Source organism: Ylistrum balloti, unplaced genomic scaffold (assembly GCF_031769215.1).
Source record: "Ylistrum balloti isolate Yb309-2 unplaced genomic scaffold, AGI_CSIRO_Ybal_v1 Utg370026, whole genome shotgun sequence".
Lineage (NCBI taxonomy): Eukaryota > Metazoa > Mollusca > Bivalvia > Pectinida > Pectinidae > Ylistrum > Ylistrum balloti.
In genome coordinates, this window is record NW_026782091.1 from 51,937 (window position 1) to 68,128 (window position 16,192).

General features: G+C 37.7%; 1 protein-coding gene across 2 annotated transcripts; it reads right to left on the minus strand.

Moving 5' to 3' along the window:
- Positions 1–9,370: 9,370 nt before the first annotated feature.
- Positions 9,371–15,839, minus strand: LOC132548724 (SPRY domain-containing SOCS box protein 3-like). Of its 2 annotated transcripts, none has more exons than XM_060212604.1 (5): positions 15,762–15,839; positions 14,939–15,012; positions 14,595–14,768; positions 12,623–12,772; positions 9,371–11,739 (listed from the first exon to the last, which is right to left on the minus strand). In XM_060212604.1, the coding sequence occupies exons 2-5, from the start codon at positions 14,940–14,942 to the stop codon at positions 11,351–11,353; spliced, it is 717 nt and encodes a 238-aa protein (XP_060068587.1). In that variant the 5' UTR covers positions 14,943–15,012; positions 15,762–15,839; the 3' UTR covers positions 9,371–11,350. The 2 variants fall into 2 exon arrangements, with proteins under 2 accessions (XP_060068587.1, XP_060068586.1); XM_060212603.1 differs by lacking the exon at positions 15,762–15,839 and adding an exon at positions 15,220–15,419.
- Positions 15,840–16,192: the final 353 nt, after the last annotated feature.

Below are 16,192 nucleotides of genomic sequence, written 5' to 3' on the forward strand. Positions count from 1 at the left end.
GGGAAAAAAAAATCACCATATGGGGTAATTACAGCATCTAAAAGCACAGCAATTCAGAAAATTAACATTTTAGACTGAAGGTATCTCACAAACCAATTAATAAGCAAACTCCTGATTTGGCAGAAAAGCCTGATTTAGAAAAAGAGTTCCTGTATACATTTTTATGTAGATGGTCTGGAGGGGACACATCAAAGTGTAGACAACAGCAAAGCTATGTACTTGATTTCCATATAGTTATATGTTGATTCGGCGACTTTTCGTGTTTTTTTACTGACAGCATAAGCCGTAATTGACAGCAGCACTTAAAAATAAGTAGACTGCAAAGTGAATTAATATTCATTTGAAACAGAAATTTGTCTGAAATCATTAATGAAGCAGTGACTTTGTGCTAATATTGAATACAGAAAGAAAACTAACAGTCTGTCAATATTTTGAGTTCCTGTAGGAAGTCCCCTCTTTTGAAAAAGCTTTCATTTTTGAATAGATGTATACTGTGAAAGGTATAAATGTTTGATATTGTCAGGATACAACCGTCCATATACACAATATATAATCAAGAAAAACTGGCAGTATACTGAAAAATCCTCACTTACTGCCTACTTCAAATTCTCTGTTATGACCAATACCAAATTTATATTGATATTGTAGAATAGGCAAACATTAACGAATGCAGGCTATCGCAAGGTCTACAACACGGCAGTGAACGGAGCTGTGAAAACCTGTGTGCTCACTGACGCGACAAGCTGTAGACTGACCAACAAAGGTTAGTCGGTGGCCGAGTCGCCCAGGGCATTCTGATTTGACAAGACAACTCGCCCTAGCGAATTACTGCATACTACAGGCACACGACAAGGAGATCCACTTCCACCACACTCCCTCCCGTTTACTTTCTTGAAGAGGAACATATCCGTCGTTCCCTCATGGATCCCATCCGGCATCCAGGTGGTAGTCTTCCAGGTACTTAGGTTGTCTCCTCTGCCTACCTGGGGGCTTGATACCTGTTGAACTCTGGGCTTCTTCTTCCTGGAGGCAAGTTTTTGGGGACTGTTCTTGTTGAGAGAACTGCCCATCCTGAGAATACCCAACTGCGAGATTCTTCTCGGGATGAGATTGCCCGGCATTGGATGCGAGTTCGGGGTCAACAGTAAACAGATCAGAGATCTGCACGTTTTCGTTTTCCGAGGAATGTGGCGGCTCATCTTCAACTTTGCTAAGGATTTGGTTCCTGCATCTCTTGAGCCACAGCGGAAACTCGCGATCCTCACACAGCTTGAGGCGGTCATGATGGATAACCTTCTCGGTTTTCCTGTCCTTGATGCGATAAAGGACGGGGGACAATACCTGTGAGATAACATATGGACCTCGCCAGGGACGCCTTAACTTCGGACTATGTCCAACTTTCGATGCTGACTCTATCTTAAGCACGACATCCCCAACATTGAACCGATATTGGTTAAGACGCAGGTCATAGTCCTTCTTTTGATGAAGTTGGGATGCCTGCAAATTACTTCTGGCAATTCGATGGGCCTCTTGGAACGTCTCCTCTAGTTGTCGGACATACTCGGAAGCCCCATCATACTTACGGACTCTGCCGTAAGTTCCGAGCATCAAATCGAGTGGCTGTGTAACTTCCCTTCCCAGCATCATCCGATTTGCAGTGAAGCCAGTCTGACGATGTTGAGTAGAGCGAATGGCCCCGGCAAGTTGTTGTAAGTATTGATCCCACAAATCCTGCTTGGCCTTGAGGAAACAACGTATACACTGTAGGAGGACTCTGTTGTACCTTTCAATTTGGCCATTAGAAGAAGGATGGTAAGGGGTAGTACGTGTTTTTGTTATCTGTAACAGATCACATATAGCACGAACAACTGATCCATCCATGTTTTTACCCTGGTCTGTGTGGAGCTCCAAAGGGCATCCGAAACGGCTGATAAATCCGTCCACCATCATTTTTGCTACAGTCTCAGAATTTTGGTTGGGAATCGGAAAGCACTCAAGCCATTTGGTGAATTGATCAATTAACATCAAGACATACTTATTGCCCTGGTTAGAAATCGGTAGAGGACCAAGTATGTCCATGTGAAGTCGTTCTAGAGGCAACCCTGCATGGTATTGTCCGAGCTCCGCTTTGGCTTTACAGTTGGCTTTTTTGCTCAAGTTGCACGTATTACAGGAAGCCACGTAGTCTTTACATGCCTTGGACAAACCGTACCAAATAGCAATTTTCCTGACCTTCTCCAGGGTTTTCACTTGTCCTAGATGTCCACTGCATGGCAAATCATGGGCTTTTTCCAAAACTTCCTGCTGCATCGTGCGGGGCACCATCACCAAACGTCTCGGGCAGATTGGATCCTCCCAACGATAATGGAGCACTCGCACTCCACTGTGCTGCTCAAGCTGGGATCTACACATCCACCAATGGCGAACAGCCGGACCCACTAGCTGCAACTCGAATGGTGTTGGGTCATGCTCTGTCTCTCTCCAGCTCATAAGTGTTTGTAGATCTTTGTCTTCTAGCTGGCGCTGCCTCAACTCCTCTTGGCTCAGAGCAATAGCCCAGTCACATTTCGGGAACGTTGCCTCAACTTTCCGAACCGCCAGTGGTACGACATAATCCACATCGTCTTCAAAAGTCTGCCATTGCTGTCGCGCCCTCGTGCAGTATTTGCACCCACCACAAGGCAAATTCTCCAGGGCTGTACTCTGTCGATAGTTCTTGCACTCACTAAGGAAATCTGGGACGCGGGATAGGCCATCAGCATTTTGATGTTCTTTCCCCGGGCGGTGTTGTATGATCATGGCATAGGAAGAGAGTTCCTCGATCCACCTAGCTAACTGCCCTTCTACGTTCTTGAAATTGAGGAGCCATGTCAAGCTACTATGATCAGTTCTCACCACAAAAGGCTTGGCTAGCAGGTAATGGCGGAACTGCCTGGTGAAAACTACTATTGCAAGAAGCTCCTTTCTGGTAGTGCAGTACTTCCTTTGGCAGGGAGTGAGGACCTTGCTTGCGAAGCTGATAGTTTGTTCCCTACCGTTCTGTAGCTGGTTAAGTTCTGCCCCGATGGCCCTATCTGAAGCATCTGTGTCCAATATGTATGTATCCTCAGGATTTGGAAAGGCCAGGGTAACCGCCTCTTGCATGGCCGATTTCAATGTTTCAAATGCCTCCTGATGGACATTCACAAAACAGAATTCCTTCTTGCCAGTAAGATCGTGGAGGGGTGCAGCTTTCTTCGCAAAGTCCTTTATGTGCTCCCGATGGTAATTGATAAATCCGAGGAAAGATTCCAATTCTCTCTTATTTGCCGGTAGTGGCCACGCTGCAATGACCTTTACACTGTCTGGATTCACGGAAACACCTTGCGCACTGACTACCTTCCCAAGAAAGACCACTTGTGTCTGTAACAAGTGACACTTCTTAGGTTTCTTCGGGAACGGTTGGCCAAAGTTATCTTGGTGGGCGGAGGATCGGCCTATTTCCTCTGCCCTTGGAAGTTTAAAGGTGAAGATGAACGCTGTTGGGGCGACGGTGACCTATTCCGTCTGACCGAGGTGGAAGCTGACTTGGTCGGGCAGTCCTTGAGGAAGTGGCCTTCTACTCCACAACCGAAACATGCAGAAGACCTCTCCTGAGGTGACGGCGAATGGTTCGACCGAACCCTGGCATTAGGGGACCCAGGCTTATCAATATTCTCAAGTTTCGCAAAGATTCGGCCGAGTGCCTTCTGAACCTCTGCCATATCTTCTTCTGTCTTTTTTATCTTGTCCATTAGGATGTTAGATGGGGGTAGCTCAAATTTTGTTTCCCTAACGCCATATTCCTCGCAATCCAACCCACGAAACGAAACCCGTTTAACATCTGGGCTAAGCCCTTTTGACCCGAGAATGACCCTTTGGTTGGTTATGGAGCTCTTCACAAATTTCACCGCCTCATCAAGTGAACAGGGGTTCATGTCCATGGCTGTTAGAGCAGCATTTTTATTCTTCAGACCTTTCAATAACCCGTCAACGGCTAACATCTCCCTTCCCTTTTCATCAAGGTCTGGGAACCCATCTGCAGCAAGTTCCATGGCCCTTTCTGCGTACTCCTCTATGGACTCCTCGGGAAGTTGTTTTAAATCCTGGAGTTGTCGCCGAACAATGTGTGGAAGGTCCTTCTTCCCAAACCGTTCATTCATTTTCTGACAGAGTGCTATGAAGTTCCCCCGTACTGAGACAGGCTGGGTACTGAAAAATTTCAGAGCTTTCTCCCGCAGGCACTCCACAAACTTGTCAAGCCTTTCATCGTCATCCCAATTATATCGATTGGCTATATGAGAAAACTGTAGATGGTAGGGTCTCCATTCGGACTTGCCATCATAGGTGGGCATCTTAATTTTCTGACCCCGATCATCGTGCTGCAAGAATCTCGGTTTTCTTCTCCCATCTTCCCAATTCCCAGGCGGAACAGTTGACCTTTCTTTCCTCTCAGTTGACACTGGCCGGGATTGGCGCTCTCTTGCACCACCATACACCCCACCAGGGGCCACATCAGCCATTTTACTCATTAAGGTAGCTGCGGGGCTGAATAACGAGGTTTGCTCTTCTTTAACAGTCAACGGAGTTGGCCCAATTTTCAGTTTTTCCTCCAGCATCTGTTCCCTCTTTTCAAAATATTCTCTCTGTTCATCCAATTCCTCTCTATGAGCCTCCCTCATTTCCTCAAGCGTTTGCTTAAAATGCTTGTCTCTCTCAGCCAGTTCCTCCTGCTGAGTACGGATAACTGTCTCAAATTTCCTCAGTTTCTCCGTCAATACAACCAGCTCATATTGGACATTACTGACAGGATTTTCCATAGAATTACCTCCCGGGTTATCGAGAGGCTCAAATGAAACATTGCCCTTTTTCACAAGGGGGTCCCATATTGTGGAAGGAATCTCAGTTAGCATCTTGACATCCTCCAGCGTGAGAGATCCTAATTCAGCACGTTTTGCTATAAGGACTTTAGCTCTCTTCTCCCCTATACCGGGAATATCTCTTAATTCCTCAGCCGAGGCAACATTGATGTTTAATGGGCCCGACATGTCTTATCACCAATACTTATTTATAAAGTTTTGATGTGGTGTTTAGGATTATGTATGCAGGGATAGGAGAGTGAGTGGTGTGCTCTTGGGTAATTGTGTGAAAGTAATGAAGAAATATAACAGTAATGCGGGAAGGGTAATAGAAGGAATAAATTGGGGGTATACAAGAATTGGGAAAGGGGAAGGAAAAAATGGACAAATGTCCTGAAAGGCCGGGATATTCGGAAATATATACGGTGAATTCCCGACTACCAAACAAATACTTCTGACACCGATGTAGAATAGGCAAACATTAACGAATGTAGGCTATCGCAAGGTCTACAACACGGCAGTGAACGGAGCTGTGAAAACCTGTGTGCTCACTGACGCGACAAGCTGTAGACTGACCAACAAAGGTTAGTCGGTGGCCGAGTCGCCCAGGGCATTCTGATTTGACAAGACAACTCGCCCTAGCGAATTACTGCATACTACAGGCACACGACAAGGAGATCCACTTCCACCACAATATAACAGAAATTTTGAGGCACAGTTGTGTATAAATTTTGAAGCTTGAATGTTTCTATAATGCATTGATGGTGTTGAACTATACCATCATAGGACCTCAACTGCAGAGAAATATCCAATCATTGATAGGTATTTTTAGGATCTGGCTAATACTTTTTATGTTACTGTACCCTCATATTGGTCACATATTGTTGTATGTTTGAAGCAACCCCCCCCCCCCCCCCCAACCACGCCCACTCCCTCTCAATGAACAAGTGTATCATGCACATCCATATCTGTCGACCTGTCAGTTCGGCAATTCATAATTGATCTGGATTGGGAAGTGAAAACGACATACGTAATGTTATTAACAAGGAACAAAAGCCACACCAAAATTATATATCAGTCTTTTGAATTATCAAAATGTCGGAAATCAAGGTAGATACAGATGTGTAGTCCACACTCCATCAAATGATACTTACGGCCGTTACTGGACGAGTTTCCCATTCAGTAATGACTGTCAGTATTTGTTGATAAGTGTAACTACAGGTCATTTCTATAAATAGCACACTTGTATGCGTGTACAGTACCTGTGTGGCTACCCGGCGACCTTATATTACACATATGTGTATCGTTGTTTGTTTTGCAAATACCAATAAAAAACACAGATATCTCTGAACTCTTCTACGTTTTCACGCGATAGGCCAATAAAAGCAGTCCAATATTTATATCTATCTATTTCCATGTTGTTGTGAGATTATTTTCAGTATCGGCAATACACAACTGGCTTTGGTAATGTTATATGAAAGCAGAGACATATATACGTCTCTGCTGAAAGCGAATGTGCATCGTCCGTTACTTATTTATTCCGTTCGTCCGTCCATCATTCTTTGACACAGGTGGAACGACTTTAGAATTTGAATTGAGCTCTAAGCTTTATCAATAATACTTATAATATGAATATTAATATTATATTATAAGTATATATAAGTATAAGTCTTAACGGCCCGTCAACACATAAAAGGTCATTAGGGCCATCAACCGGTAAAACACACAGCGATCCAAGAACGGAATAATATAAACAAGCTAAAAGGTAAAAGACAAATGCAAAAAAGTTTTAAATTTTGATATTATCACAAAAGAGTTCAATTGTAAGCCATAGACTATATTATGAATGCAGTGCAAATATTCGTTGCCTTCCAAAGAGACAAAATATTTTAATCGAAGGGTTTGTATATGTAAACCAAAATTGAACCCTTGGTTCCGAATACGGGCAACAAAGAACTTCATACGAACGAACACCTGCTTAATCTTCTCTAGGTCATAAGTCTGTATTTTGACCGAGAAGTCTGCCCTAGGACAACTAACGACAATCTGATTATTCAATAGTTTATGCATAGGCTACTATGCAGAGCACAGCGTGACTTTCTGTACATTGTATAAGTCTTCTCAAATGTATTACGTTTTTATATCATTTGTTATACATTGTATGTGATGGGAATTGGTTAAACGGAATTGCGAAAATACACTTAATTTATTTTTTGCGAAAACTGGAGTATCGTGGTCGAGCAGCTGACCATTTTCCCGCCCGGGGAATTGAATCGGACGTCTAGGTGAAAGTCGGGCGTAATAGAAGTAATATGTTTTATATATCTGTGTTAAATTTTGTCTGGCGTGTTTAAACGGAGAAAGCGTTATGTAAATAAACAAACGTCAGCCAAGATCTGCACAGTTTATTACATTTACAATACTATGTAACAAAACAAAATCCGGTAGAGCGATACCCTCCCACGTAACTTCCTATTCAAAGAGACCTTTATGTAACATTTCGCTGGAAACCTGTGAAGTGCATTAACAAGAATTTGTTGTGTGATATTGCTGTCATGGTTACTTAAAGTAGAAATAAATATGAAAGCACAAAATTCACATACGTTTGCAAATATTGATTAATGCGTCAATAGTGGTGTGCGCTTCGTGCCAAAAAGTGTCCGGACTTGTGTGAAATAAGACGGGACCTTAGCCTGAATTGTCGGGTATTCCGCAGTGTTTTTATCATATTACATCGCCATGTAATAAAAAAATATATCAAAACTTGCTAGCACATTCTGCAACCTTCTCTGGAAAGAGACTCCGTGCCCTGCCAACCGACCACAGATGCTTGTGGACAAGAATGGGACTTTTAAAAGTAAATAAATATGGTAAGCTTGTGGAGAAGAATGGATTATTCAACGTCCAGGTGCTTAATTTCAAAAGCACATAAAATAAAAACACACGTAGTTTCCTTAAAATATAAACATGTGGACGTTACAAAATAGTGTATTCTCCGTTTATTTACCTGGTAAAGTACTAAAGCTTCTACGTTATATAACGTCGTATCGGGTTTCCATGCAATTTATTGGGTCAAGCAGGTGTCTTTACTTTTGTGTTCTCGTGGTCTGTTTGCTAACTCTCATGTTGGATGTAGGTAAAGTCGGGCACTGTGTCAAGGTCGAAAGCCAAGGTAAGTCAGGACCAAATTAGGCCAAGCTGGAGATAAAAAAACAACCTTGTTTACTAGATACACGAATCACGATAAGGATATTTCAGGACCGCTACGTATTGTCCACGGTTTTGTGAACGTTAGTTGCAAGTAGCTTGACAGTTAACATTTGCTGAAAAGAAACAATCGTGACTTCATGGCCTGTTGAAACAATACATTAAAGAAAAACAAGAGGCGTTTATTAAACACCATGCCTCCGGTTGCAACAAAATTAAAATCCCATTACCAAAAAATTGGTATCACCAGAAAGGTCTTGTCACAAGGAACGCGCATGCCAAATATGAAAGCCAGCGCCATACCACGACCCTCTTCTCTAACTGGTATATTTTTTCCCTGCATTTAAAGCCACCTTGCTGTGGTGTTAACATTCTCAATATACCAACAGTGAGTCAAATTTCTGTTACTGTGTCGCCATGTGATCAAGGAAAATTGATGTTACAAAAATTAACTTTTTTCATTTTATCGGTCTCAGTAGTATACACAATATTTTGAAGTATATATACATGTAGACTGATGTATGTATTAACATGACATATCTATACAAACTTGTTGCATATATCAATGTCACACTAGTGTGTTCACATTGCCTGCCTGTTATTTCCAATAAAAAGAATATTCCTGGTGTGACTTAGGAAATTGAAAGTACCACCCAGAATGGATCTTTGTGTCCAACCTTATCTTGTGAGGGTTGGCCACAAATTTCTGATTTTTCTAGTCTAGCTCTACTTTCCTTGAAGATATTTAACCAGTTACCATTCAATGGTAGTTTATTAAGTTACTATTAAGAAAGCTAATTTTCAGTCACTCAAATTCATGTTCATATATGTCTCTGATAAGAAATGGACCAAAGGCTTATTTCAAGTGCAAATTAGTAATTTTCACAATATATATATATAATTTGTGATTTCTGGATTTTCCTTTTCATGTGTCAAAATGCTTATATAAATCAAATTCTGACATTTGATTCTTTCACTGCTTGCATGCATCTTTAAATGTGCCAAGATCCTGTGCTAGGTTAAAGTTGACTGAAGTTCACACTAGCAAAGACACAAAGTCCTGTGGTTCGGAATTGGAACTTCACACTAGCACTGATACTAAGTCTTATGGTTCTGAAGAAGAATTTTAAATGATGACACCAAAAAACCAACGAAAAACAAATATGGACGTGAAGGTGAATTGGCAGAACCAAATACTGAAAATAATATAAAAACTCTTCCCTCTAATTACAAAATTATTAAGTGTCTTTCAAAATTTTAATTTAATACCAAATCATCAACACCACTTTGTAAATAACATTTTTTATTTATCATATAAAACCCTGACAATATAAAACAATCAAAATCAACGCTGTACAATCAATTGATCAACAAAACAATATATACATGTATCAAAAAAATCCTGTCATATCCTGTCAATATTGTCATACAAATGCATACAACCAGTTTTCTCCGATTACATACAATCCAACCTATGCATTTACACCTGAAACAGAATTACATTAACACCAGATTGTAGTATTTAATTCACAGGCAAATTTTCTACAACTTCGTACATCCCCATACAAATAAACTCACAAATTCTGGACAGATATTCCATCACACTTCTGCTTTAGCAATCGTCTCAAAATACATGTATTTATAAACTTCACAGAAGCATACACTACAACTCAGTTATTTTCCTACTCAATTGACTATTGCAAAATCAAAATTCACAAAACAACGGTTGTTAAAAAAAAAAAAAAAATTGTTTTAAATTGAAATAAATTAATGCTGTAATATGATCAAAATTAAATGTTTGGCAAACAGATAATTAATGTGTATTGCTTTGCAATGTCTACAAAGACCTCAAAATGATAGCTTCAGGGTTCCTGACCAATCTCATTCATTTCCCAACCAAAAAAGAACTGCTCCAAGTTTCTTATTCAAGCACATATTTTTTTATTTCTGTCAGTAGCCTCAAAATTTGCTCACTCTTGGATTGAAAAGAACTTCACCTTTCATATTGCGAAATGTCAACGTCACCTGAGAGCATTTAAGATTTATCAACCACTTCCAACAGTTGAAATAGGAGGTTGATAAAAGAATTTGTTTGTGTAAGGACACCTGAAACACACATTTTAAGGTCAGCATTGCCAGTCCCTTTAAATATTGATGATTAATGCTGATTGAAAACTTTCATATGAAGTACCCGTACATATTGAAACTAATTCCCTTCATTATCAATAACTATGTAGTCTTCTTTATACATAATATTGGAATGCCTTACTTATACATTGACTAGTATGTTTAAATTATTTTTCTTTAATTTCCTAAATTAAATACATGATTTGTTTTCAAGATCTGATTATTTTTCATGCACAATTTCATGACAGCAATTTGTCCCCAAAAATTCAAAATTCACGTATTTCTGTCAGAGCAATAGAAAAAAACCAAACCAACATGCTTAACTGCACAAAAAATTGCTATCTTACCACATTGAATTAAAATATTGATTAAGCATACCATAATGTTCCATGAAATTTCACAAAATATCTAAATCCAATCATTTTTCTCACTGAAACATGAAAATCGGAAACACTACAGGCAGAATCCTTTTACATCAAGATTCCACATTATAAAATTAATAGTTATCATAATATCATTAACTTTTATTATATAAGTGTATACCGAAACCTGGTTAGTCTGAAACTCATAGTAACTACCGGTATCTACTGTGATCAGAAAAAAAAAAAATTAATTCATACACATTCATTTAATCAAATAATATATATATATATACTGTAGCACTGAGGTTTGGTATGAATTCTTAACTCTACAATTTATATATTTGTAACGTCAGTATAATACAACACTGACCATAGAGTTAGGAACGTCTGCCAAGTCCCTTTGTTCAAATGCATAATATAATAATGTTATGTAATAGACTTTTCTAGATCAAACAGATTTCTGTTATATAGACAGTTGCCACAAAAAACTAATCACAGAATAAACTCCACCTGAATATTTTTAAGTAACAGGTTCCATTAGATGGAATATTGGTCAATACAGAAAACCTGAAAGACCAATTCCTGATCAAAGAAATAAGATTTGCATTGATCAACCAGTATTTGAAAAGAAACTACAAAAATAGAAAAAAAAAAAAATGCAGCCGTCACAAATTTGAGTAACAAATTTCTATAATGACGTGAAAAATTGTGAATCCTGATAAAGTATCAGCAGCACCCCTGATCTCAATGTAAATTTAATGTGAACATGACATGATTTTAGAATTCCTTGATGAAAGTTTTCATGGAATTTGGTAAAGGTAAGTTGTCTACTTCATCCTCAGAGCTGCACCGAAGACTGTTTTTGATGGCCTGGAAGCACTTCTCCTGCAGAGAGAGGTATCGACATGTTCGTGTACCAAGTCCAAGTTCAGTCTCAGTTGCAGTAGAGCTTACCATTGGGTACAATGGCATGCTTAGATTGTTGAGACCAGTGAAAGCCACACCAAGTTCTCGCCCATCTTGATAATAGGTTAAGGTCCCTTTGTATAGATTTAAGAGGCAGCCGATCACAGCCTGGTGGAATACTGGTGCACAGAATTCATGACACATTCCATCATGCCACAAATCCCCACGATATGAAAGACCCCAGCTTTCCCCATCAATACCTGAAGATATTTACAAGCAATATGCAATCAAATGTGATCTAAACCAATACACCAACTAAAAATTTGTGACAATCAAATAAAATATCTGTTTATACAATACAAATATTCTCATACTTTCCAACATTACTTTTCTTCATGTATAAAGCATGAGGAAATGATACATTTTTTAAACATAAAAAAAAGACAAAAATTCAGAAAGTGGTAATTAAACTTTTAAATCAATTATACAGAATTAATCTGCTATTTCATCGAGATTTCTGAGACCTACTTGAAATAAGATTGACACAATTATGTTTAAAGCAACTATCATACAACATTTAACTGTTTTCACCTTTTTTCAAGTGTTTCGGGTTATATTATCATTAGGACAGACTCAAATTTGCTATGTTACGATCTTGGGGAGACAACCATATCACAGAAAACCTGTCGCCAAACTTAATCCAATAGTTGTAAACCGGTATCAAAATAATCCATGTATTGTTACAACTAAAGAAAACAACTGCAAGAGATATTTATCAGGCAATAATCTCCTACCCATCAGACAATCCATTTCTACTGTTGGTCAGAAGAGATTTATTTGTGTCAATATGTGTTTGTTGGCTCCTTGTGTATATTGCAGGAAAAAGATTGGTATGTTATTATTTCAATAAGTCAAGAGAGGTCAGATAACATTACACCACCATATATTACTTTTGTAAATAAATCTTCATTGAATTGCTATGTTGTAACAATATGAAAGGGGGGTGGGGGGTATTCTCTCAGGTAAAGATTCTTAAATTGAAAAAAACACTAGTTGAGTTTCATGTTTTTCTCATTTGGTTTGCGATCCCCATATCCTTACCGCAAGAGGATGGAAGATTCTTTTTTATTTCTGCAGACTTACCAATTAGATCAACAAATCTGTAGTCATCTGTATGTAGTCCAGCTTTTTCTGTCCCTACACCCACCATAACTGAGGTCCCATTCGGGGGCTCAAGGAATGTCACCTCCCAATAGTGTATACCATCTATAAACCCTTTGGTGCCCCGTACACCTGAAAGTTAGAAGATCAACATTAAATTTTCTGCACAAACCCACTTTTCTCTAAGATTAGAATATCTTCCATTCAAAAATCAAGCTATGGGTTTTTTGTAATACAATCTTCTTGCCGTCACATGGGATGAACTGTTTCATACAGTATTTTGTCCCTATTGGATAAAATGTCATATTAAGACTTGTGATTATATTCTCTTGAAAGTTTCCCAAACACTGTACTCTTTTTTCTCTTTTTAACAGCTCACGAAGTTGTGAAGATACCTTTGCTTCAAACAGATGAAGAAACAAAAAGTTTATTTATGAAAAATATTGTATATAGACAAGAGAAGCATCAAATCAAATCCATAAGTCTAGTTAATTTTTCAAATCGTAACTTCTAAAATATGCAAAAAAAAAAATTTATTTATTTTACAGGGATTTTTTTCTTCAAATTTTCCCAATTAGAACAGCTTTAATCATCACAACTAATTAACATATTTTTCACACTGCAAAAACATTGTAAAAATCACATATGTGTCTGTGTGCAACAGTAATATTCATTTCTGCATTCCATTTCATGTGCACTATAATGGAAAGAAAAATGGTTGTTAAATTAATAAACATTGGTAAAAAAAACATCACCACATACTCATCCTTTTTAATAAACATTACCTCCAAACTACACAATCTATTTATTGTATAATATGTTCCAAAGTATGTGATCAGAACCAGGATTTCGAAGCCTCTCATGGTTGCCTTTCTTTTTGATCAATCACCTGTAATACAAACCATTGCAAGTACAGAGGAAACAGTGCTTCCGGCCACAAGTCATGCCGGTAGTGAAAAAAATCATGAAATGAGCAGTGCTCTATACCTTATGCTATTTATAAGCGTTTATAAAAGTTAAATGAGATTTTAATAAGGCAATGCAAAGCTTTCGAAACATGACATTACATAAAAATTTTGACTGTTCCCTAAATGTGCAAAAAGGACGAAAGTTTTATTTTAAAATGCCATTCATTGTCTACTGATATTTAGCACTGTGATGCCACGAAAGCAAGCTAGGTGTTTAAAATATGAGCTTAAAGAAAAATGTAGCTTTTTAACACAGTTAGCGTTTTAGATTTATGTATGAATTCAAACCAATATATTTTGCTTATTAGGTCTGTTAATGTAAATATAAAAGAACAAAACACAGATGCCACCTTACTCTTAATCATGATTTTTTTGCTTCAAATTCTAAATTAAAAGTCATTTTATCTCAATTATGATTAGGGACAACGATGTAATTTAGCCACACACAGACTTGATGATATTTACAATGTATATTCTCTATATAAGAAGTTGATCCTTCCTAACTTCCCTATTTATTGTTTATCTTTTGAATATTGTTGATCTTCAACATTATCCTAATTAATTTTTCTCACCAAAAATCTGTTTAAAACTTAGATTTGTTATTGATTGCTACACTTTTATTGTATTCTGTCTCTTCCACATTTATTCTCCTTATTTTTTATTTGTATTTTGAAAATTTTTCATATAATTTGAGCAGGTTACAACAAATAACAAAGAAATAGTTTTTGATTATAGACATATTTATCTAAACCTGTTATTTAACTTATCTAAACCCGTTATTTAACAAACGGAAAACGATAAAAAAAAACCCCAACATTTCACAGTTTTACTTTCATAGGACTTTTTTTAATACAATAACTACTGCAACAATGTTATTTTCATTCATATTAGTATTTCATAAGTGGTTTTATTAATAAGAAACAAAATGTAAAATTGAATATATATATATAAAAGTAGTAAAGTGTTAACCTGACATATTCCATTACCTGCTGTGCCGGTACTGTGGTATACCGGATCAATATGGAAGTATGCACTTTCCTGGTCGGGGGAAAGTGTCACTTCGGGTGACTTATGGAACTGATCCCATACCCAGTTCTCTCTATTATGGTTGTCAAAGATTCCTCCTATCTGCTGGCTGAAGAAGTTATCATTCATTCGGTCTGAAATGAAGAGAAGTTAAATGAATATCAACAATAAATTTTTCTTTCTTTCTCTTGCAACTACATGTACGAGTAAAAGAGAAAGAAAATAACACATGCAAATATATGAAGTTACATTTATTTTCAAACATTGACATACATTTTTTTTCAAACGATGACAATTTTCTTACCCATTTATCTAAAACGATAATCGTTGATCAATTTTTCGTGTGATGTATTGGTTTCCAACTGTGGTTTCTTCTTCCTATAATGAATAAATCATCACATTGTATACTGTATACTTAAGAGGGTGCTTGTCATTGCCGTCAATTTTCTGAAATTACATATGTAAATTTGTTATTTAATCAACTATCATATATAAACTGTTTTAAGGTCGAACTAATCACTATAAAATGTGTTTACAAAAATAGATCCTTGTTTCGATTCCTCCTGAGGAAAAATTGAAACTGACCTAATTGCACCCAGATTTAGCGACTTTTTTAACGAGGCCATAGTAGATTAGCGTGCAAAATATCTTTTATCACTCAAGTACTACCGAATGCGGTGTCAATATTTTCTCGGTCATTCACACGAACCGATAGTGATCATTTGTCGGTCATTCACTCTTGGACAAAATAGCTTGGTTGGTCTAAACCAGTTCGAGTCGGTTTGCGATCCAACCTACTGGGAATAAGGCTAACGTTGTTTTTAAATTTTGATACAAAATTCTGCGTGTAAGATCTTCAAAAATAAATGAATTCTAACAGATAGCTCGAAAGAATTGATTGCTAGCATCTAATATTATACTCTTTATATCTAATAAAACACCAACAACATTTGTTTACGATCGATATAAACATTGGAAGCGAGCCAAAATTAATTCTCGTCCATGTTTTGCAGGATTTTTAACATTTCATAAGTTCTGAAGACGATCAAATATTAACAATCTTTGCCAAAACAAATGTTTGATCTTGTTATATGCGTTTTAATAAGAAAACGACAGAATATACTGACCTTAACGATTCAATCTCTCTCCTTCGTTCTGACGACACCGTGATTGCCCCGTGTTTACGTCTAAGGCCTGTGCGTGTTTACGTTATCGTGCAACGTGACTTTGTGCGTGGTGGCTATTCCTTCTATATCGTCAATATTAATAAGAATGTTGTTTTAAATTAATTTCACACGGATGATGATTGAATTAGTTATAATATTGTACTTATCATTCTTATATATAATTGTCATGAGATTGTTTTCTGCATATATGATATTGTTCTATAACTGGTGAAGGAAATTACGCTACAAGAACGGGGAGTAAGTATACTTACGAGGAGTTAAATAAAGATTGCGATTGGTCGAAAAAAGACACACCTCTCAAACCTGACACCCCTATTTGAAGTAAACATGGGGTTGCCCGCTACAGATATTGAATTCCTCAAAACATACAA